Here is a 23,745-nt window from a genome sequence, read left to right as displayed (position 1 = left end):
AAATTGCATAACGACGCTGCCCTTGTCCCGAGTAGGGAGATGGGGAGAGAGAGCCCAGTGTTGCGGGGTATTGAAGAGACCCTGGTGAGAGCCTCATCTATGGTAGGGGAGGGGAACCTCCGTTCCCTGAAGAATGAGGACATACAAAGAGGCAGGCATAGCTGGGGCCCATGCGCGTGCCCATAGCTACGCCTTGTATTTGGAGGAAATGGGAGGAGTCAAACGAAAAAATACTTCATCAACTCCCTGCCCGCCCCCCCCCCCCCCCCCCCCCCCCCCCGAGCCTCCAACCTCATCGTTCCCCAGCCACGCATGGCCCGATTTTACCTTCTCCCCAAAATCCACAAACCTGACTGTCCTGGGAGACCCATTGTCTCTGCCTGTTCGTGCCCATCCCCTCATCTTCACCGTGGACGTCCAGTCACTCTACACCTCCATTCCCCACTAGGACGGTCTACTCGGAACAAAGGCAGAGTCCCTATAGTCCTCACCTTCCATCCCACTAGCCGTCACATACAACAAATAGTCCTCAGTCATTTTCGTCAATTCTTCCCTTCCCACCTCCTCCCCGGGCACTTTCCCTTGCAACCGCAAGAGATGCTACACTGGTCGCTTTACCTCCCCCCTCCCCCCTCGACTCCATTCAAGGACCCAAGCAGTCGTTCCAGGTGCGACAGAGGTTCACCTGTATCTCCTCCAACCTCATCTATTGCATCTGCTGCTCTAAATGTCAGCTGATCTACATCAGTGAGACCAAGCGTAGGCTTGGCGATCATTTTGCCGAACACCTCCGCTCGGTCCGCATTAACCAACCTGATCTCCCTGTGGCTCAGCACTTCAACTCCCCCTCCCATTCCGAATCCAACCTTTCTGTCCTGGGCCACGTCCATTGCCAGAGTGAGCATCACCGGAAACTGGATGAGCAGCACCTCATATTCCGCTTGGGCAGTCTGCATCCCAGTGGCCTGAACATTGACCTCCAATTTCCAATTGCCCTTGATGTCTCCTCCCCTTCTCAGCTCTCCCTCTTCCCTTCCTTTTTCTTCCCCCCCACCCTGCATCAGTCTGAAGAAGGATTTTGGCCCGAAACTTTGCCTATTTCCTTTGCTCCATAGATGCCGCCGCACCCGCTGAGTTTCTCCAGCATTTTTGTCTACCCTAGATGTATAATGATTACATCTGGGTTAGAGGCTCCGACCCCTACATCTGGGTTAGAGGCTCCGGCCCCAGACAAATGCTCATTGTGACCCAAATAAAAAGGTTTCAGGTTCAAGTCCCTCCTGAAAGACCCAAATCCAAGATTTTAAACTGGCATTAAAAAGCAATGGTTGCATTCAAACAAGTCATGGATTCAAACTTAATTTAATACGGATGCCAAGGGACTGCTTATGCTCCTATGAATGGAAGCAGCTGGTTAACTATAATTGGTGAACAAAAATCACTATATAATGATCACAACTTCCGGAGCAGCAAAAAAATACATGAAAGAGCCAGGAAATTAATGGACAGCTTGACTGAACAAGGTGTATTGCAATGACTGTAAAAAAACAAATACATCAGAAAATAAAATGTTGAATCAAAGGACAAGCAAAATCTAAGAAAAAATAATTGTGTTTGAGCGTTGTTCGCAGTTTAGTTGAACATAGTACAAAAAATTCTGTCTCACATTACACATGACTAAAATCCCACTCCATCAAACCATAAGTTCTTCAAAACAAAACCTTATGTATAGATTGCTCAGATGAAGCTCTTATCCACCAACTGTTATACCACCAACATTTTAACTAACCTGGTTTATATTTATCTCAGGTAGATCCTCTGTCTCTGGAACCTCACTGCTTCCACTATTTTCTTCATTATCTCCTTCATCTCCATCATCATCTTCCTCCACTTCATCATCATCATCCTCCTCATCATCATCACCAGGAAATGGCACAGTCTTTCCATAACCATACAAATTTAATAAATCTTGGATTGGCATTTCACCTTCCTGAAGATAAAAGAAAATGAAGAGATTAAAAAATAAATGAAATGAAAAATCAAAATACTGGCTATGAAAATGAAAATCTGAAATAAAAATGTTCTGAAATAAAAATAATCTCAATGTTCTGGAAATATTTAGCAGGCCAGTCTCAGTGGAAAGCAAAACACATGCCTTGAGTCAATGATCCAACTAAAGGAAGTGACTTTACAAGATTTCAACACAAAAAAAGCAACCTGAGACTTTCATCCACATTATTTTTTAAGAAAATCAGCATTATTTAAAGATAATTTTTAATGACATTTACTTTTACTTTGAGAAATTAAAGCACAAAATGACTTAAACTGTAGTTAATATCAAGATAAACAACCAGACACCATGGAGGTCATACAGGGTATTACAATAAATCTCAGTACTGCTGGATGAGGAAAAGGTTTATTTGGTTGATAGTGAAAAATTACTATGGCAGCAAAAGGTATCAGTAGAATACTTAACTAGGCCAAAACATAAAATGGAATTCCATCTACAGAGGTACGAGGTGCCACCTTTGTATAGAAGAAACAAGGCAAAGGAATATGCAATAAATAGTGCAGAGAAACACGGATCATATGTCAGAACTTAAAATTTTTTAACACTATGTTCATCATTGGCTTTGCTTCTGGTCAAAGCCCATAAGGATATTCAGTGTTGATCATTTAAGTCTTCAATTAAGTTCAGTACTAAACATCGGTACAAACTGATCATCATCATCATTTTGCCTGTTATGAATCCTCAATATAACATAGTAAAATAACCCAACTGCAGATTTTCCACTGATAATCTATTGCTACCCAGTCATCATTCCATATGGCAAAAGTGAAAGTAACCTTGCATTGTTAACTAACTACTCTGGACAATTCTCAATCACAAATGATCATCCATAACTATAGCAACAAAAAAGTTCAGTTTTGCTCTCCACTATAGGAGGCAAGTATAATATTAATGGATTTCAAAGGTTCACACAACATTTATACAACAGAAAAGTGCAGCACAGGAACAGGCGTTCAGCCCACGATATCCCTCATCTTCTGGATCAGCCTGCCGTGGGAGACTTACTCAACTTCCCGCCTTACTAAACTCCATGTAGAAAACATCCACCGCCATACCCCCTTCAATCATCTTCATCGTCACCTCAAAAAACTCAATCAAGTTTGGAAGACATGATCTACCAGGTACAAAGCCATGAGGTTGGTCCCTCATTAGCCCACCTTCCAATGGGAAGAAATCCTATCTCACAGAATCCTCTCCAATAGCTTCCCTGCCACTGACATGAGGCTCACTGGCCTGTAACTTCCTGGATTCTCTCCACTTCCCTTCGTAAACAAAGAAAGATCATCGACTCCAGTCCTCCAGGACTTTGGCCTGTAGCTAGAGAAGATAGAAGTATTTTCGCAAATCTCCACTTAATAAGTTGGGACAGATCGCATCAGGCTCAGGGAATTCATCCACCTTAATTCTCTTTAAGAACCCCAACACCACTTCCTCCTTAATTTGAAAATGTCTTTGCATGCTAGTACTCTCCATACTGATCTCACTGTCCTTCATGTCCCTCTCCTTGGTGAATGTAGATGCAAAACATTCATTTAGTACCTTGCACACATCGTCTGACCAAGCACAAATTTCCTCCTTTATCCTTGAGCAGTCGTACCTGGTCTCTCACCATGCGGGACTTTATCAAATACCCTCCCCATCTGTATCAATCTATTAACGTACCAATTCTGCAATCAACTGTAAACCCTCATTATAACATACCACAGGGAGAAAATAGTATCCGCTATTGTAGATTGTCTGCTATAAGCAAGTAAGGGTTTTACTCCAACCACCTAGCGGCCACTCTGTGAAACAATTAATTGCCTTCAAATGCAAAGTTCTTTTTAGTAGCTACATGTAATTTTGTTACTGCAAGCTAAAATACTAAAGGCAGTTTGTTACATTAAAGAGTTAAGTGTGGATGGAAGCAATCGGTAGTCAGTCAATTTCAATGTCATGTCAATTTCCATAGTGTCAGCAGTGTAACTAGCAGTCTGTGTTCTTAAAGAGAAAGCTCAGCACTCAGCCGGTTGCTCAGAACTTTAACTCCCCCTCCCAGCCCCAATCTGTCCTGGGCCTCCTCCATTATCAGAGTGAGGCCCAGCACAAATTGGAGGAACAGCACCTCATACAATGCCCTCCATAATGTTTGGGACAGAGACCCATCGTTTATTTAATTTGCTTCTGTACTCCACAATTTGAGATTTGTAATAGAAAAAAACCCACATGCAGTTAAAGTGCACATTGTCAGATTTTAATAAAGGCCATTTTTATACATTTTGGTTTCACCAAGTAGAAATTACAGCTGTGTTTATACATAGTCCCCCCATTTCAGGGCACCACAATGTTTGGGACACATGGCTTCACAGGCGTTTGTAATTGCTCCGGTGTGTTTAATTGCCTCCTTAATGGCAATTAAGAGAGCTCTCAGCACCTCATCTTTCCATGACCTTTGGAAACTTTTATTGCTGTTTATCAACACGAGAACCAAAGTTCTGCCAATAAAAGTCAAATAAGCCATTATGAGACTTATGAGAACCAAGAATAAAACTGTTAGCCAAACCTAAGGCTTACCAAAATCAACTATTTGGAACACCAAGGAAGACCTCCACAGCTGATGACAGAAGAATTCTCTCTATAATAAAGAAAAATCCCCAAACACCTGTCTGACAGACCACAAACACTCTTCAGGTGTGATTTTGTCAATGACCACTGTATGCAGAAGACTTCATGAACAGAAATACAGAGGCTACACTGCAAGATGCAAACCACTGGTTAGCTGCAAAAATCGGATGGCCAGGTTACAGTTTGCCAAGAAGTACTTAAAAGAGCGACCACAGTTCTGGAAAAAGGTCTAGTGGACAGATGAGACGAAGATTAACTTATATTTGACTGATGGCAAGAGCAAAGTATGGAGGAGAGAAGGAACTGCCCAATATCCAAAGCATACCACCGTATCTGTGAAACAGGGTGTTATGGCCTGGGCATGTATGGCTGCTGAAGGTACTGGCTCAATCCTGAAATGGGGGGATAATATATCAGAGTTGTGGAGTCGATACCCAAAACACGCGACTCCGACTCCTTGATTTCTTGTGTATCCGACTCCGACTAGTAACAGGCCGCATCTCTGGAGAGAAGGAAGAAGATAGATGGAGCCAAGTGGGAGAAGGGGAAGGGCAAAGTTGGAGACAATGACTGGAGGGCATTGAGTGGGGACGCAAAAGCGGAAATCTGAGAATCTGATAAAGATGGTAATAAATGGGAAATATTAAGGGAGAGATGAAGGGTACATGGTGCCATATGAGGGAGGGGACACAGTGAGTAAGAATGAGGGATAGCCATTTAGGACAGATGAGGAAACCATTTTTCACTGAGAGAGTTGTGAATCTGTGGAATTCTCTACTACAGAAGACATTGCAGGCCAATTCGCTGGATGTAGAGAGTTAGATATAGCTCTTAGGGCTAATGGAATTAAGGGATATGGGGAGAAAGCGGGAATGGGGTTCTGATTTTGGATGATCAGCTATGATCATATTGAATGGCGGTGCTGGCTCGAAGTGCCGAATGCCTACTCCTGCACCTATTTCCTATGTTTCTATGAGTGAAGATTGTCGGAAGATGATGGATTAAAACTAAAGTTGGAGAGATAAGAAACGTAGTCATCCGGGTGAGGGGGAGTTTAATGGGAAAGGGGACAAAAATGAGAGGAACAAGTGGTGATGTTTACCTGAAATTTCAGGCTCAATATTTGTACTATTGGGTTGTAGACGACCTAATCTACTATGTTAGTCAGAGCCATGTAGCACAGGAATAGGCCCTTCTGTCCAACTCATCCACACTGATCAAGGTGTTCCATATCCCCCCCCAAAACCTTTCCTATCCATGTACCTTTTGAAATGTCCCTGAAACGTTGCTATTGGGCTTGCCTCATTTACCTCGACAGGCTAAAACGTTCCTCTCTCACCTTAAACCTATGCCCTCTCCATCTCAATTTCCTCCACCAGGTATTGTTCTTTCAGTTTGTGTTGGGCTTTACTTTGGTGGTGAAAAAGGCTAAAGACGGACAAGTCAGTGTGGAAATGGGAAGTTGAAATAGCATGTAGCCAGGATCTCAGGATTGCTATTGTGGACAGAGCTCAGATGCTATGCAAACTAGTCGCCTCTTCTGCATTTGGAATAGTTGAGGAAGATGTTACTCGGGAAATTGATGAGGGTAAAGCAGTGGATGTTGTGTATATGGACTTCAGTAAGGCCTTTGACAAGGTTCCTCATGGAAGGTTGATTAAGAAGGTTCAATGGTTGGGTATTAATGGTGGAGTAGCAAGATGGATTCAACAGTGGCTGAATGGGAGATGCCAGAGAGTAATGGTGGATGGTTGTTTGTCAAGTTGGAGGCCAGTGACGAGTGGGGTGCCACAGGGATCTGTGTTGGGTCCACTGTTGTTTGTCATGTACATCAATGATCTGGACGATGGTGTTGTAAATTGGATTAGTAAGTATGCAGATGATACTAATATAGGTGGGGTTGCGGGTAATGAAGTAGAGTTTCAAAGTCTACAGAGAGATTTATGCCAGTTGGAAGAGTGGGCTGAAAGATGGCAGATGGAGTTTAATGCTGATAAGTGTGAGGTGCTACATCTTGGCAGGACAAATCAAAATAGGACGTACATGGTAAATGGTAGGGAATTGAAGAATGTAGGTGAACAGAGGGATCTGGGAATAACTGTGCACAGTTCCCTGAAAGTGGAATCCCATGTAGATAGGGTGGTAAAGAAAGCTTTTGGTGTGCTGGCCTTTATAAATCAGAGCATTGAGTATAGAAGTTGGGATGTAATGTTAAAATTGTACAAGGCATTGGTGAGGCCAATTCTGGAGTATGGTGTACAATTTTGGTCGCCTAATTATAGGAAGGATGTCAACAAAATAGAGAGAGTACAGAGGAGATTTACTAGAATGTTGCCTGGGTTTGAGCAACTAAGTTACAGAGAAAGGTTGAACAAGTTAGGGCTTTATTCTTTGGAGCGCAGAAGGTTAAGGGGGGACTTGATAGAGGTTTTTAAAATGATGAGAGGGATAGACAGAGTTGACGTGGAAAAGCTTTTCCCACTGAGAGTAGGGAAGATTCAAACAAGGGGACATGACTTGAGAATTAAGGGACTGAAGTTTAGGGGTAACATGAGGGGGAACTTCTTTACTCAGAGTGGTAGCTGTGTGGAATGAGCTTCCAGTGAAGATGGTGGAGGCAGGTTCGTTTTTATCATTTAAAAATAAATTGGATAGTTATATGGATGGGAAAGGAATGGAGGGTTATGGTCTGAGCGCAGGTATATGGGACTAGGGGAGATTATGTGTTCGGCACGGACTAGAAGGGTCGAGATGGCCTGTTTCCGTGCTGTAATTGTTATATGGTTATATGGTTATATGATGCAGTATTCAAGGGTGAAGGAGATGCATGTGGATCTTCACCTAACCTGGAAGAACAGCTTAGGTCCCTGAAAGGTGATGAGGGAAGATGTTTAGGAACAAGTGTTGCTCTCCAGCAGAGAAAGTGCCAACAGGATGATGAGCAGTTCAAGCAGTTATGGAGAGTAGTCACTGCAGAAGGGTGGGGAGATCAAGATAAGGCTGGTTGTGTGATCGTGTTATAGTTGGCAGAAGAGATAAAGGATATGCTGAATGTGGAAGTTAGTGGGATGAAAGGCAAGGACAAGGGAAACTATGATTATATTTTTTTACAAAGGACACGTGGCCATTGCAGTGATTCTAAGAGAGAAAGTGGTCAATGAGCAGTAGAAAACAATGGGTGGGGGGGGATGCTGTCTGATCTGCCTCGTTATTCTAGCACTGCATGTGTTTTTTTTTCAAAAACATTCTGGTAAAACCCTTCTCTGAAATCTCTCCATCTTGCCTATATTGGACAATTGGACAGAATACCCCAAATGTAACAGAACCAAAACGTTTTGCACAGCTGCAACACAATTTGCCAACTTGTATACTCAATGCCCTGACCGATGATGGCAAGCATGCCATATTCCTTTACCTCATTATCTACTTGCGTTGCTATTTTCAGTGAGCCATGGACAAACACCCAAAGATCCCTTTGTACATCACCGTCCCAAGAGCCCAGCCATTTAGTATATTCCTTGTATTTGATCCCCCAAAATACAATATCCCAAACTCTGATTAAACACCTTCTGCCATTTCTCCAACATATCTGTACTGATCTATATTCTGCTTTGTTCTTTGACTGCCCCTCAATCCAAAATCCACAAATTTCATTTCATGTCAGTATTGCAGCAGAACAAAGGGGACTACATGTGAGAGCAGCTGGCCAAAGTTGACTGGGAAGGGACACTAGCAGTGATGGCAGAGGAACAGCAATGGCACAAATTTCTGGGAATAATTCAGAAGATGTAGGATCTTTTCATTCCAAACAGGAAGAAAAATTCTACGGGGAGAAAGAGGCGACTGTGGCTGACAAGAAATGTCAAGGACAGTATAAAACTAAAAGAGAAGACATATAACATTGCAAATATTAGTGGGAAGCCAAAGGATTGGGAAGCTTCAAGGTGCAAAGGGACTTGGGAGTGCTGGTGCAGGATTCCCAAAAAGTTAATCTGCAAGTCCAATCGATAGTAAAGAAAGCAAACACAATACTGGCATTTATTTCAAAAGGGCTTGTATCAAAACAGGGATGTAATGCTGAGGCTCTATAAGGCGCTTGTCAGGCCGCAGTTGGAATATTGTGAGCAGTTTTGGGCACCATATCTGAGGAAGCATGTGCTGGCTCTGGAGAGGGTCCAGAGGAAGTTTACACGAATGATCCCAGGAATGAGTAGGTTAACATATGATGAGTGTTTGACGGCACTGGCCCTATACTCGCTGGGGTTTAGAAGAATGGGGGGGGGGGATTGAATGGCGGAGTAGACTTGATGGGCCGAATGGCCTAATACTGCTCCTATCACTTATGATCTTATGAACTAATGAGACCATCTATATTTTCATGCAAATCATACACTTGCAAACACAAGTCAAACCTACTGTAATAAAAATACCTTTGCCATTGCATCCTCTTCATGACAGTCAGTATTGGATCCAATTCCCAAGTCACTATGGGTCCCATTTGAATTAATCTTCTGGACCAGCCTAAACAGGTCTTATCTCCATTTTTATTCCTGGGGTTTGTCCTTTCTGTCATCATGTTAATTCTAAATTATGTTCTGCCAAGCCACCTTCCTTCAGACCATACTACAAATGTTCAGCATGATTCTTTTCCGTTTTAACCAATTATTTATTTATATTGCCACTCTGTATTTCACTTGGTATGCATAAAGCTTACTTACAACACTCTTATTTGGCACCTTAAACATCAACACGCCACGTCAAGTGTGCTCTTTAATCATCCATGACTTTGACTCTGCTTTAAAGTGGTGCAGTGTCAGAGACACAGGTTCAATTCTACCGTCGAATGTGGCGTGGAGTTTGCACGTTCCACATGTGAATGTGTGGGGTTTCTCTGGCGGCACGCGTTTTCTCTCTCATCCAAAAGATGTGTGGGTTTATAGGATAATTGGCTTCTAAATTCTAGCATGGAGAATGGACACATGGGATAAATGAATAGTGTGATTGAGTAATCAATGATTGGCATGGACTCAGTGGCACGATGGGCCAATTTTCATGTTGTATCTCTAAACTAATCCAAATTTATCTTAGATGAAATTAACAGCAATTTGGACAATTACTAATAGCTTCCACAAAAAAAGTTTAAAATGACTGGCCTGTTGTGGTTTGGTGCACTGGACAAAATTCTGTACAGACTTCTTAGAAACAACTATCACCACAGAGGTCAAGCACGGTAGCAATTGCTCCACTCCTCGAGATGGAACAAAAGCAGGCAAACAGAATAGAGGTCCAGTACAAAAGTGAAGAAACTGGAGCAGCCCCAGAGGCTTCATAGTGCTCGGCAGAGCTTAGTCAAAAACCTCATTTCACAGAACATAAAATAGTACAGCAAAGGAAATAGCTCTTCAGCCCTCAATGTCTATGTCAAACATGATGTCAAGTTAAACAAATTTCTGCCTGCATGTGATCCATATCCCTCCATCCCCTGCCTATCCATGTGTGTATCTGTAAGTCTCAAATACCACCAAATGCCAGCCATCACTGACAGTGCAAACTAGCACCCCCTAAAAATTAATTGCCCTACTTGGCTCCTTCAAACTTTTCTGGTTTCATCTTACGCTCACATATTTGACACGTACCCTAGTAAAAAGGTTTACATGTCTACCCTATCTACGCCTCTCAATGTTATATACTTTGAGATCTCCCTTCAACCTCCGACGCTCCAGAGAAAACAATCCAAATTTGCCCAACCTCTCCTGATAGCTATTACCTTCCGTTCCAGGTAACAATCTGGTAAACCTCTTCTGCATCCTATCCAAAGCCTTACTGTAGTGGGTGATCAGAACTGCAGACAATACTTCAAATGTGGAGTAATTGAAGTCCTATAAATCTGCAGCATGACTTCCCCACTCAAACTCAATGCCCTGACCAATGAAAGCAATTATGCCATACGCTAATCTACCTGCATTTCCACTTTCAAGAACCAAAGGACTTGGACCACAAGATCCCTCCACACATCAGTGTTGTTACGGATCTTGTCATTAACTGTCATTCCCCTTACATTCCATCTCCCTACATTCAACACCTCACACTTGCTCAGATTATATTCTGCATTTCTCCACAATTTCTGTAGCTGATTCATGTCCCACTGTACACTTTGATGGCCTTCTCCACTTGACAAACTCATCAATTTTGGTGCCATCTGCAAACTTACTAACTAAGCATCTACATTAATGTCCAAGTCCTTTGTATATTACAGAGATCAGCGCCGATACCTGTGGAACTCCACTGGTCTCAGAACGCCTGCCTGAACATTGTTCTTCAACCACAATCTTTTATCTTCTATCAATGTCAGCTATACTTCCTTACAACCATGTCAGTGTGAATTTTATGCATCTTAATCTTCTGGATCAATCTACCATGGGAAACCTAACAAATGCCTTAATAAAATCCATGTAGACAACATCCACTACCGTACTCACATTGATCAACTTCATCACTTAGTTTAGTTTATTGTCATGTGTAACAAGGTGCAGTGGAAAACTTTTGTTGCGTGTTAACCAGTTAGCAGAAAGACAACACATGATTACAAATTGTAATTCTCTGAAATTTATGTTGAGGTCGGATTCGGGACTTTTTTACCGACTCCAGCAGCACCAAAATTGCTCCAACTCCGACTTGACAGCTTTGCTATGTACAAACACTGCTGTAATTTCTACATGGTGAAACCAAAATGCGTAAAAATGGCCTTTATTAAAATCTGACAATGTGCACTTTAACCACATGTGATTTTTTTCTATTACAAATCTCAAATTGTGGAGTACAGAGGCAAATAAATCAATGATGGGTCTTTGTCCCAAACATTATGGAGGGCACTGTATTTCGCTTGGGTAGCTTACACTCCAGCGGTATGAACATTAACTTCTCTAACTTCAAATAGCCCTTGCTTTCCCTCTCTTTCCATTCCCTCCCCCTTCCAAGTTCTCCCACTAGTCTTACTGACTACATTCTATCTCTGTCCCACCCACTCCCCTGACATCAGTCTGAAGGAGTGTCTCGCCCCGACACTGCCTGTCCCACTGAGTTACGCCAGCATTTTGTGTCTACCTTTCTTAAAGAGACAATCACTATAACCCAAATCCATTGTAAAGATGTCTGCAATAACAAAGGTTTACAGTATTGCTATTAAAGAAAACACTTTAAAAAAACCCATGTATGCTATACAATTAACAAGAAACTACATTGCAGATTTATAATTAGCCTTATTATAGAGAACATTCTATAATTTTCTCTTAGAAAAATCTATTTTACTGAAAATCAGTATGGCGACAGATGGCACAATGGGCTAAGTGTTCGGCTGGCAACCGGAAGGTAGCTGGTTCGAATCCCGCTTGGAGTGCATACTGTCGTTGTGTCCTTGGGCAAGACACTTCACCCATCTTTGCCTGTGTGTGTGAATGTAATTATGTGAAGCACTTTGGGGTCAATGCAAGTTGACTAAAAATGTGCTATATAAATAAAGAAATTTAATTTAATTTAATTTAAAAGGTTTACTGATGCATACAAAATAACAGCAGTAAACAGCAATTTGCAAAACTGTAAATTAACTTCTTCAGCTATGAATATACATAACAAAAATGAATTTCTGAAATAAAATAAATGATTTGGACCAGCACAAAAAAATGATACAAATTATAAATCGTTGTTTCAGGTGAATGATCATTCAATCATTAGTTCAATTGTATAGTTGTAGACCTGAAATATTAACTTCCTTTCTCTTGAACATTAGCTGAAAATATTACCAATAATTTGTCATGGACAAAACAACACTGGCGCAACGGACAAGAAAGCACACCAGCGCCACTACTTCCTCTGAAGGCTAAGGAAATTGAGCATGTTTCAAACGATTCGTGCCAATTTCTACAGTTAGAAAGCATTCAACCCGGATGCATCACAGCTTGCTCTGCCCAGACTACGAGAAATTAGAGAGTTGTAAACACAAAGCCCATCGTGCAAACCCAACTCTCCTCCTCCACAAATTACATTGTCTCAGGACCATCAATGACCATTCACAAATCAGCCATTCTCTCTTCTCCCCTTTCCCGTCAGGCAGAAAATAGAAAACTTGAAAGCAGCTACTGCCTACTGCAAGCTTCTTCCACTGTTCTCAGACTCCTGGATGGACCTTAAGACCACAAATGAATTCTCAATCTTTAAAGCTATCTTGTTTCAACCCTTGCCCTTTATTTTGACCTTCACTTTCTCTGTCGCTGTAAAGACATACTCTGTACTGTTTAGTTTTTCTTTTGCACTATCTGATGTACTCATGTACGGTATGATTTCCCTGGATAGCATGCAACTCAATGTTTTTCACTGAATCTCAGTGCACATGACATTAATAAACCAATACCATTTCCAACATTTTCTGTTTTTATTAACAATGAAAATGAAATGTTCAAAGGAAAAATAAATCTGCAGCAAAAATTTAAATAACAGCTGATTTTGACTTGAAATCCGACCAATGGCCAAGCTGGGGCAGCACAGTGGCGCAACACAGTGGTACAGCTACAGACTCATGGCGCCAGAGACCAGAGTTAAATCCTGACCCCAAGTGCTCTCTTTGTGGAGCTTGCACACTCTCCCCATAACCGCATGGGCTTCCTGTGGTTTCCTCCCACATCCCAAGGGCATGTTGGTATACAGGTTAATTAGTCTCTGTAAATTGTCCCTAGTGGGTAGGGAGTGGATGAGAACTCGTGTTAATGGGTGATTGAAAGCCGGCATGGACTCGGTGGGCCAAAAGACCCGTTTCCACGCTGTATCGTTAAATTAAACTGTTCAATGTAACAAATAAAGTCAAGGAATAAAAAGTGGACAATACGAATGGTTTTTCATTTCAAAAATATGTTTATCTAGTAATCTGTATTAGGAAACACCACAAAGCTGATTATGAGAATGTCACAATTTTAACACTCATTATTTTCATAAACAATCCAGATGGGGAAATCATTCTGCAACAAAGTTGCTGCATTCACAAGCATAAACCATAACCATTACTTACTCTTATAAGAGTATTATTATTTTAAGAGTAATATTACTTACTCTTTCAAGATCTTTAATTTCTGAGCTGAAATTGTTGTCACGTTCCATCATTTCCTCCTCCTCAAGTGTTCTCTCATCATCAAAATCATGCACCAACATATCAGTAGATGGATCAAAATCGTGGTCCTCTGAGCATGCTGCACCCCCTGTACAAGGCATTTTTATGAGAATGTTGAGTGTAAAACAATGCAATGCCTTATAGTTTTCAACATAATTTATGATGACCTTCAGCACTAGATTTTGCTTACACAATATTTGATAGAAAGCATCAAGTTCTTTGTAGTCCAACATTGATACGACTCTAGTCCCAATGAGACCACATTATCTGTGAGAAATCTATTGGATTTCATGTTAAAAGTTTTTGAAATTCTCGAGTTTTGTATCTGCCCAGTATCCCATGACTAAAAAAAAATTGCAATTTATAAATTAGCCATTTCTACAAAATATTATGATGTAACAGCGAACTTTATCATAAATACAGACCTTAAGGAATGTTTACATTTACTCTACCTGGGCTTGAGCTTCCAATGGAAGGCTGTGGATTAAAATAAAATTGAAAAGGTTCAAAATAAATTCACTGGCAGTCATTTAAAAAAAACATGTCTAGATCTAAAGTCTTAAATGGCGTTATAAAGCGTTACAAATTATACAAATATTATTTAAATATATATTCACAAACTACCACCGTTCTTAAAAGTAATAATAAAATACAAATTGGGAAATGTTGGCTGGTTGACTGGGTGGGTTGAGAGGAAAGTTTGTATAATGGCAAGCCGCTGTTGGCGGACTTTTGCACGTAGCCTGGAGCGAAATAAAATGTTTAAAAAAATCAAAGTAAATGCAGCAATTCAAGAACTTTATTCAAACATATTTCAGGAGAAACGCAGTTTTTTGTGGGGTTTTTTAAGTGACGAATTCCAGGAGAGGAATAACCCTTATCAAGGCCTAGCGGATACGGACAGAACTTCAACATCGGAGGGTGGGGGTTGGGGAAAGCGCGCCGCGAAGGCAGGCTCAACCCAGTAATAATTCCACAATTTTGCAATATTTAACCCCAAGAAAAACGAAAAGTTCAGCAGCTGAACGATTGCTCTTTAAAATTGCATCTTGCTTTTTAAAAATATAACATAATCAGACTCGGATGATGGTCACATTTGAGAATAAATATTAAAGAATAGATGTTTAAATTAACTTTTATTTCTTCCTGCTCAGCCAAGTGTTGACGGCTCTGCCTTACCTCCGCCATTTTCTAACTTCGGGCCGGAGAGTGAGATCGACTGCTGACCCGGATGTACTGCCCATCCCGCCTCCCCCCCCCAACCGTGCCGCAACAATCTCTCTGATTGGACGCGCAAGTAACTTGGACCATCAGTGTAAATTAATGTTCCGCCGCCCGCTTCACACTTCTCGGCTGTTTTGTGGCGCCTTCTTCCGTCGGTTGGTTAAAACTGTTTTTGAAATAGCGGCGTAATTTTGCTTGGAATGAACTGGTTCTGTTTCAATATTGACCAATCGGGTTGGGTTTTCTTGCGGCTGCGGGCGGGCCGGAGTAACCATGGTGACTGTACCGCCCGCTCCCTGACAACGGCCCCGTCGCTTGGAAACTGGTGAAGCCGGTTGGAGCAAAGCTATAAGATCTTTGTGTTGGAGCGCGGCGAGGGAGTAAGTCAGTGCATCCACTTCATGCAAAACTCTGCAGCAATGAAGAAAGGCAACACCTCAGTGTCGTGAGTTCTGCTAGATTTTGTGTTACTTTTTATATGACTGATAATTAAAGGTTCGTGTGTAATTCAGTGGCCCAAGATCGTTATTTCAATTCACAGAGGAATGTGTGGGAAGGTACCGCAGTTGCTGGTTTACGCCGACATACAATGCTGGAGTATCTCGGCGGGTAAGGCTGCATCTCTGGAGAAAAGGAATAGGTGGCGTTTCGGGTCAGATCATAGCTTTGATCTGTTCTGTACCTTTTCATCTCTCTGTGTCTCCCCTCTCACCTGACTCTCAGATTGAAGAAGGGTCTCGACCCGAAACGTCACCCATTTCTGCCCTCCAGAGATGCTGCCTGTCCCGTTGTTACTCCAGCATTTTGTGTCTATCACTGAGGAATGCTGTCCAAAGTTATCTCGGAGATTGGGATAGAGATCGAAACGACATGTTATTTCTGAGTGTGTAAGAAGGAACTGCGGATTTAAGAAGGATGCTGCTTTAAACCGAAGATAGACACAACATGCTGGAGTAACTCAGCGTGACAGGCAGCATCATTGGAGAGAATGGATGATGTTTCGGGTGGAGACCCTTCTGCAGATTGTCTTCTGAACTGTCTTGCGAAAATTACCGCTAGAACACTCATATGATGTCCATAGCAGCAAGCAGCTATGGAAGCAGAGAGTAGCAAGACTGACGGATTTATCGGCTTTTCATTTTCTGCTATTCACTATCTCAGCCCGTGAGTATGAACCGGAAAGAAAGATTCAGGATAAGGTCGTACAGCACAGAGGAGACAAGCCCTTCGTTCCAGCCTGCCCATGTCGACCAAAATACTCCATCTACACTCGTCCCCCCTGCCCGTGTTTGTCCCACATCCCTCTAAACCTATCCTATCCATGTTCCTGTGCAAATATATTTTAAATGTGATAGTGCTGGCCTCAACTATCTCATCTGTCAGCTCATTCCAACTGCGCACCACCCTCTGTGTAACCAGCTGCCCCTCAGATTCCGATTAAATTTCTCCCTTAAACCTATGTCCTCTGGTTCTTGATTCCCTTACTGCGGGTTAAAGACTCTGCGCATCTACTGTTCCCTCCATGAACTAATATACCTCTATAAGATCGCCTCATCCTCCTACGCTCCAAGGAATGCAGGAGGGCAGTCACGGTGGCGCAGCGTAGAGTTGCTGCCTTACAGCAAAATGTAGTGCTGGAGCCCCAGATTCGATCTCGACTACGGGTGCAGTCTGTATGGAGTTTGTACGTTCTCCCCGTGATCTGCGTGGGTTTTCTCCGATGTCTTCGGTTTCCTCCCACACTCCAAAGACGTGCAGGTTTGTAGGTTAATTGGTTTGATAAATGTAAAAACAATTGTCCGGTATAAAATTGTCCTACTTCCAGTATAGTCCCTGGTGGACTCTTCGGAAGGTGGAAGGTATAAGGTACATAGTACAAGGTCCTGTTCTGCCTGACCTCTCCCTATCTTCTCTGCACTCTTTCCAGTTTAACATCTTTTCTATAGCAGGATGACCAACATGACACAATACTGGTGGTATACCGTGGCCTCACCAGCGCCTTGTACATCTGTAACATAATATTCCAACTTCTATACTCAAAACCCTGACTGATGAAGACCAATGTGCCATAAACCTTCTTGACCTCCTTATCTACCTGAGATGCCACTTGCAATAAACTGTCTAACCTGCACTCCTAGAGGTAGTTGGGACAACTATCGCAACATTTAAGCAACACTTAATTTAAGCAACAGGTACATGGATAGGATAAGTTTAGAGGGATATGGGCTGAATGCAGACGGGTGGAACTCGTGTGGATGGTCATGTTGCCCACTTACCCAACTGATCCAGGTCCTGTTGCAACCTTTGATAACCACCTTCGTTATCTCCAATACCACCCATTTTAGTGTGCAAACTAACTAATCCTGCCTCGTACGTTCTCACCCAAATCATTGATATAAACCATAAACACCAAAGGAGCCAGCACCAATCCCTGAGGCACACCACAAGACACAGGCCTCCGGTCCAAAAAGCAACCTTCCACCATCACCTTCTGCCTCCTTCCATGAAGCTAATTTTCTATTCAAAGATGTTTTCCTTGGATCCCATGCGATTTAGCGTTCCAGAGCAGCCTACCATGTGGAACCTTGTCAAATGGCTTGCTGAAATCCATATAGACAGTCTATAGCTCTGCCCTCGTCAACCTTATTGGTTACATTTTCAAAAAATAATCAAATTTGTGTGACCAGATACCGCGCAAACAAAACCGTGGTGACTATCCCGAATCAGCCCTTGTTTATCCAGTCTTTTATATCTTATCCCTCAGAATACTCTCTACTGTCTTTATGACCACAGATGCTAGAGTCACTGATCTATTGTTCCCAGGCTTTTCCCATCTTAAATAGAGGCACAACATTTGCCACCATCCAGTCTTCTGGCACTTCACCTGTATTTAATTACTACTCGTATATCTCCACCAGGGAGACACTGCTAGTATTGGTGGTGGAGGCAGATATGATATTGGCATTTAGGATGCTTTTAGATAGACACATGGATATGCAGAGAATGAAGGGATATGGATCACCTGCAGGCAGAAGAGATTAGTTTAACTTGGCATCATGTTCAGCATGGATATTCTGGGCCGAAGATCCTGTTATGGTGCAGTATTGTGCTATGTTCGGCTGGCTGTGGTACATTCAGGGTCTGGGCCAGTCACTTTAACCTGCTTCAGTTTCTGGAAATCCAATCTGATGTCTGTATTCATGATCACATGTGCACCCGAGGCTATCGGGGCAGGAGACTGCATTTCTCTGATCTTTGGTTTAAAATGAGCTTAGAATGCATTGACTCAGGGAGGAATGCATTGTTGCCAGCAACTCTGCCCAACTTCATTTTGTAGCCACTTATAGTATGCAGGCCTTGATATGATCAATGGGTATCTGCGTGGTTAGTCTCGGTAATGAACTTGATCTGGAATTGTCTCCTGGTGTCACAGATGGTTTAGAAAACCTAATAGGATACCTGGTTGAGTGGTGCTGCAAAAACACCCTCTCACTCAATGTTAACATGTCCATCAAAAGCATCTACATGAGGACCTGCCTGAAACATAGAAACGTAGAAACATAGAAATTAGGTGCAGGAGTAGGCCATTCGGCCCTTCGAGCATGCACCGCCATTCAATATGATCATGGCTGATCATCCAACTCAGTGTCCCGTACCTGCCTTCTCTCCATACCCTCTGATCCCTTTAGCCACAAGGGCCACATCTAACTCCCTCTTAAATATAGCCAATGAACTGGCCTCAACTACCCTCTGTGGCAGAGAGTTCCAGAGATTCACCACTCTCTGTGTGAAAAAGTTTTTCTCATCTCGGTTTTAAAGGATTTCCCCCTTATCCTTAAGCTGTGACCCCTTGTCCTGGACTTCCCCAACATCGGGAACAATCTTCCTGCATCTAGCCTGTCCAACCCCTTAAGAATTTTGTAAGTTTCTATAAGATCCCCTCTTATATTCTCCTAAATTCTAGAGAGTATAAATCAAGTCTATCCAGTCTTTCTACATAAGATAGTCCTGACATCCCAGGAATCAGTCTGGTGAACCTTCTCTGCACTCCCTCTATGGCAATAATGTCCTTCCTCAGATTTGGAGACCAAAACTGTACGCAATACTCCAGGTATGGTCTCACCAAGACCCTGTACAACTGCAGTAGAACCTCCCTGCTCCTATACTCAAATCCTTTTGCTATGAAAGCTAACATACCATTCGCTTTCTTCACTGCCTGCTGCACCTGCATGCCTACTTTCAATGACTGGTGTACCATGACACACAGGTCTCGCTGCATCTCCCCTTTTCCTAATCGGCCACCATTTAGATAATAGTCTGCTTTCCTGTTTTTGCCACCAAAATGGATAACCTCACATTTATCCACATTATACTTCCACAAGAAGGTGGAATCTCTCCAGGCATCCTAACCATTCAGGCCTTGCCCTCTTTCCACTGGTACCATCAGGCAAAATAAAAAAGTCCCCACACCACTAGTTTCAGGAACATCACTTTCGCACAAGTTTTGTCTTCTTGAATCAACCCACACAACCCTAATTCTACTTCAATAACGGAACACTACAGACTATCACCAGCACTACTATGGACTTGTGCTTTTTTTCAAATTATGTTTTTGCATCTTATCTTATTTTTGGTACAGTTTTTCTTTTTGAAATTCTATGTGTAGCTTATATATAATTGATACATTATTTATTTTTCTATGTTTATCTGAGTTCTGTTTTTGCGTGTAAGGAGGGAATAGGAGCTGGTTAAATTTTACAAATCAGATTTTTCCAGCCTGATGGTCAGATTTCCAAAATTCAGACGGGTTGTTTTGCGGTGATCGAGGGTGTTTGGCCCTCTTGTCGGATAGAGGACACGTTGATAGTATTTTAGTAGAACACTCTCAAGGTTGGCTTGGTTGAAGCCCTAGGTTATGATGAACAAGGCTTTCTCTTATCCTTGGGACGACAGATGGCACAATGGGCTAAGTGTTCGGCTGGCGACCGGAAGGTCGCCGGTTCGAATCCCGCTTGGAGTGTATACTGTCATTGTGTCCTTGGGCAAGACACTTCACCCACCTTTGCCTGTGTGTGAATGTGTGTGAGTGATTGGTGGTGGTCGGAGGGGCCGTAGGCGCAGATTGGCAGCCACGTTTCCGTCAGTCTGCCCCAGGGCAGCTGTGGCTACAGAAGTAGCTTACCACCACCGAGTGTGACTGAGGAGTGAATGAATAATGCGATGTAAAGTGCCTTGAGTATTAGAAAGGCGCTATATAAATCCCATCCATTATTATTATTATCCCTTACCAGTCTGAAGATGGGTCTCGACCCGAAACCTTACCCATTCCTCTCCAGAGATGTTGCCTAGCCCGTTGAGTTACTCCAGCTTTTTGTGTCTATCTAAAGCTTTGCAGTACTTTGTTTCTAAGCTATTGGTAGCGGTGCACAGTACATCCAGTATAGGAATCACGCCCATATAGGGTGGGATGGAAACTGCAATGAAGATAGCCAAAGTGATTTCCTGTGGCAGGTAATAGGGAATGGCACTTTACTTTCAGATATTCACGGTGCGGGACAGGATCTCACCAGAACAGCCATGTCCAAGCACCATGAAATTTTGATTAGGAAGCAGACCCATCCTCATCTTTTCTTGTTCGAGGATGCCCTATGGTCCATCCAATGAATTGAGAGGCCTTTATTTTGAATGGCACAGTCAGGTGAGCAGGTGTGAGCCTTGTCTCTGTAAAACAATGCACACTTTAGTATCCCAGTTCATTAAGGTAGGTGAGTCTAGTTTTAAGTTCATCCAGCTTGTTTTCACCAGGTTGGATGTTTGCCGGGAGTATGCTGTATGAATCAGAGGGTGGTAATGAAGGGATAATTTTCAAATTGGAAGCCTGTGACCAGTGAGGTGCTACATGGATTGGTGCTGGGTCTACTTTAGTCTGTCAATCTATATTAATAACTAGACTAAGTGGGACCTGTTGGGTCCCAATCACACGGGAGACCTGGTCCCCCAACGCAACCCATTTCCCAACAAAATTTTCCACCACTCACCCGCTCCCACAACGCAACCCGTTCCCCCAATGCAATATTCCACCACTCACCCATCGCCCCTAACTGCGCAGGCCAAAGTCAAAGTCAAAGTCGTGGGGGGGTGGGGGGGGGTATGGGAAGGAGGGGAGAGGGGTGTGTGGGGGGAGGAGGGTGTGTGGGTGTGGGCAAGGTGGGGTTGTGGCCGGAAGAGTGCATGGGCGGGGAGGGGTGTGTGTGCAGGGGTTGGAGGGGTTGGAACTGGCAGTGCGATGGGACTCACATTGGTCGTTCTCCTCTGCTGGGATTACAATATACAATACAATATTTATTCATTGTCATTTGAACCTCAATGAGGCTCAAACGAAACTTTGTTTCTCCAGCCATACAAAAAGGAACAATTTCTACAAGACACAAACAATTCAATTCACACAAACATCCATCACAGTGAATCTCCTCCTCACTGTAATGGAAGGCAAAGTCTTTTCTCTCCCGTGTTCCATTTTTCTCCCGATGTTAAAGCCCCCAGGCGAGCGATGGTAAGTCCCACGGCCGTTAAGGCCGCGCCGGGCGATGTACTGCCCAGCTCCAGGTCGGGTCTCCCGTGAAGGGAAGAGATTTAAAAGTTCCCCCGCCCCCCACATATACACAGTTAAAAACAATATAAAAAGAACACAACAAACCCCATTCAACTAGACAAAAAAAAAAAAAAAAGACAGACAGGCTGCGTGAGTTGCGCCGCCAACCGGAGATTATTCTCTCCGCTTCCTGTTTGACGACATCTCCGACTCCGGGCTGGGCTGCTTCCGGTCCCTCTGAAAATTATGTCCGGTTGGAGACCTCCGCCGGCCACCCTCAGCTCTAGTAAAGATGAGATGGCGCAGGAAGGGGCGGACCGTCCTGGGGAGTGGCAGGAGAAGAGACTAATCCGCGCGGCGCTGACTGGCAGGAGTGGAGATCGATCTGCACATGCGCGTTTTTTAAGATTTTTAATCCTCGCTAACTTTTACATCATTCAACCGATCGGAGCGAAACGGCACACTCGCAGCACAGGTGAACGGTGAGTGAGCTGGTGAAAAATCGTAGCGCTATCGCGTACCTTTTATGCAAATGGCAAGACCATGCAAACCGAAATATAACAAGATCAGAGTTTTAGTTATGTACTAGACCAGGTGGGACCCGTTGGGTGCCGTCCACTCAACACGCAGTTGCGGACGGGGGGGAGGGGGGATGGCGGCCTGCGGCGTCACACACACACACACAAACTACCCCCCCCCTTGATATTCTATTAATACAATTAATTCGTTCCTTTTCCCTCATCCCCCCCACCCTATCCACACATGCATAGCCCCCAACTGTGCAGGTGCGGTTAGAGAGGGAGAGGGAGGGGGCTAGGTCCCAATACTCACCACTCCGTAGGGAGGGAGGAGAGACGGGGGGGGGGGGGCAGAGAGAGGGGTGGGGCAGAGAGAGAGAGGGGGGGCAGAGAGAGAGAGGCCTGGTACGAACTCGGCCTGGTGATCGTACTCAGCCTGGCCCTGGCTGTAGACTGCAACCGTCAGTTTGGCCGCCGCAGTCACCAGTCCAGGCCCCGACCACCTCTGGACAGGCCCTGACTTTATCTCCAGGTTCTTTTTCGGTGCTGGTCACGGCCCCATCCCAAGCCCCGGTCTCGGCCCTCACTCCAGCTCTAGGCTCTGCTCCAGGCCAGGCCCAGTCGCTGGGTTTGGCCTACGGCAGCAGCTTCCCCACCAGGCACCGGGCCGCCCCGAGGACACCGAGCGAGGCCGCGGGTGGACGTGGACCTGAGGACCCCTTGCGAGCATCGAGCTGAGGACCCGAGTGAGGCCTCGGGGGGATGTGGACTCGAGGACACCGAGCGAGGCGGCGGGCGTCAACTCGAGAACCCGAGCGAGGCTGCGGGCGGGCGTGGGCACGGGGGAGGCTGCGGGCAGGCGGGTGTTGACCCGAGGACCCCGAGCAAGGCTCCGTGGACTCGAGGACCCGAGCTTGAGCGGGCATGTGTGAAACGGGCCGTGAGCGGGCATGTACGAAACGGGCGCCGACCTGAGCCATTGTGTCCGCCCGTGGTGTTCTTCTTCCGGGGTCCAGCAGTCCAACTGCAGCGTCGAGGCGAACTGGGGCTCCCGATGTTAAAGCCCCCGGCGGGCGATGGTAAGTCCCGTGTCCATTTAAGCCGTGCCGGGTGATGTTAGGCCCCGCTCCGAGTCCTTTAAACCCCGCGATTCCAGCGGTAGAAGTTGCCGTTGTGGGTGCTCCGAAAAGCGGTCTCCCACCAGGGACCTGCGAGCTCCCGATGTTCCTGTCCACCGGGCCTGCAGCCGGAGCCTCCGAAGCTCCGAAGTCGGGTCGCAGCCGCACGCCACCACAGCTCCTCCCGTTCCGAAGATGACGAGTCCACAGGTTCTGCGACTGGACCTCTCAGGTTGGTCCCGGCCAGAGGCCGCCGCCGGCATAAAATCTTAAGTGAAGCTGATCACTGCTTTGAGGGAAAAATGTGAATCAGAATATGTAAAAATTTGCGAAAATATAAAGACACACACACATATATACGATGAGAGTTTTAAAGTTATACAAGACCAAGTGGGACCCGTTGGGTCCCGTCCCCTCAACATGCAGTTGTGGGGGGGCGGCCTGTGGCATCACACAAACAC

The 23,745-nt window shown here is 44.2% G+C and overlaps 2 protein-coding genes across 11 annotated transcripts in view; one reads left to right on the top strand and one right to left on the bottom strand.

Annotated features, from left to right (window-relative positions):
- mier1 (MIER1 transcriptional regulator) overlaps positions 1 to 15,077 on the bottom strand; it is a 54,012-nt gene extending 38,935 nt beyond the window's left edge. For 6 of the 9 annotated variants that reach the window (XM_033028440.1, XM_033028447.1, XM_033028448.1 and 3 more), the window contains exons 1-3: positions 14,023 to 14,175; positions 13,775 to 13,920; positions 1,790 to 1,990 (exon numbers count right to left, since the gene is read on the bottom strand). In XM_033028440.1, the coding sequence (XP_032884331.1) occupies positions 1,790 to 1,990; positions 13,775 to 13,920; positions 14,023 to 14,065 (390 nt within the window). In that variant the 5' untranslated portion in view covers positions 14,066 to 14,175. Of the gene's footprint in view, positions 1 to 1,789; positions 1,991 to 13,774; positions 13,921 to 14,022; positions 14,176 to 14,257; positions 14,310 to 15,011 lie in introns of those variants that run through there. The other 3 variants (XM_033028441.1, XM_033028445.1, XM_033028449.1) reach the window with 2 other exon arrangements.
- A 36-nt stretch (positions 15,078 to 15,113) lies between these two features.
- Positions 15,114 to 23,745, top strand: part of dnai4 (dynein axonemal intermediate chain 4) — a 73,793-nt gene continuing 65,161 nt past the window's right edge. For both annotated transcript variants that reach the window (XM_033028439.1, XM_033028438.1), the window contains exon 1: positions 15,114 to 15,501. In XM_033028439.1, coding sequence (XP_032884330.1) covers positions 15,458 to 15,501 — 44 coding nt within the window. In that variant the 5' untranslated portion in view covers positions 15,114 to 15,457. The remainder of the gene's footprint in view (positions 15,502 to 23,745) is intronic.

The sequence above is a fragment of the Amblyraja radiata genome, chromosome 10, assembly GCF_010909765.2.
Source record: "Amblyraja radiata isolate CabotCenter1 chromosome 10, sAmbRad1.1.pri, whole genome shotgun sequence".
Classification (NCBI taxonomy): Eukaryota; Metazoa; Chordata; class Chondrichthyes; order Rajiformes; family Rajidae; genus Amblyraja; species Amblyraja radiata.
The sequence above is the reverse complement of the archived record's forward strand: the minus strand, read 5'-3'. Positions and strand labels throughout refer to the sequence as shown.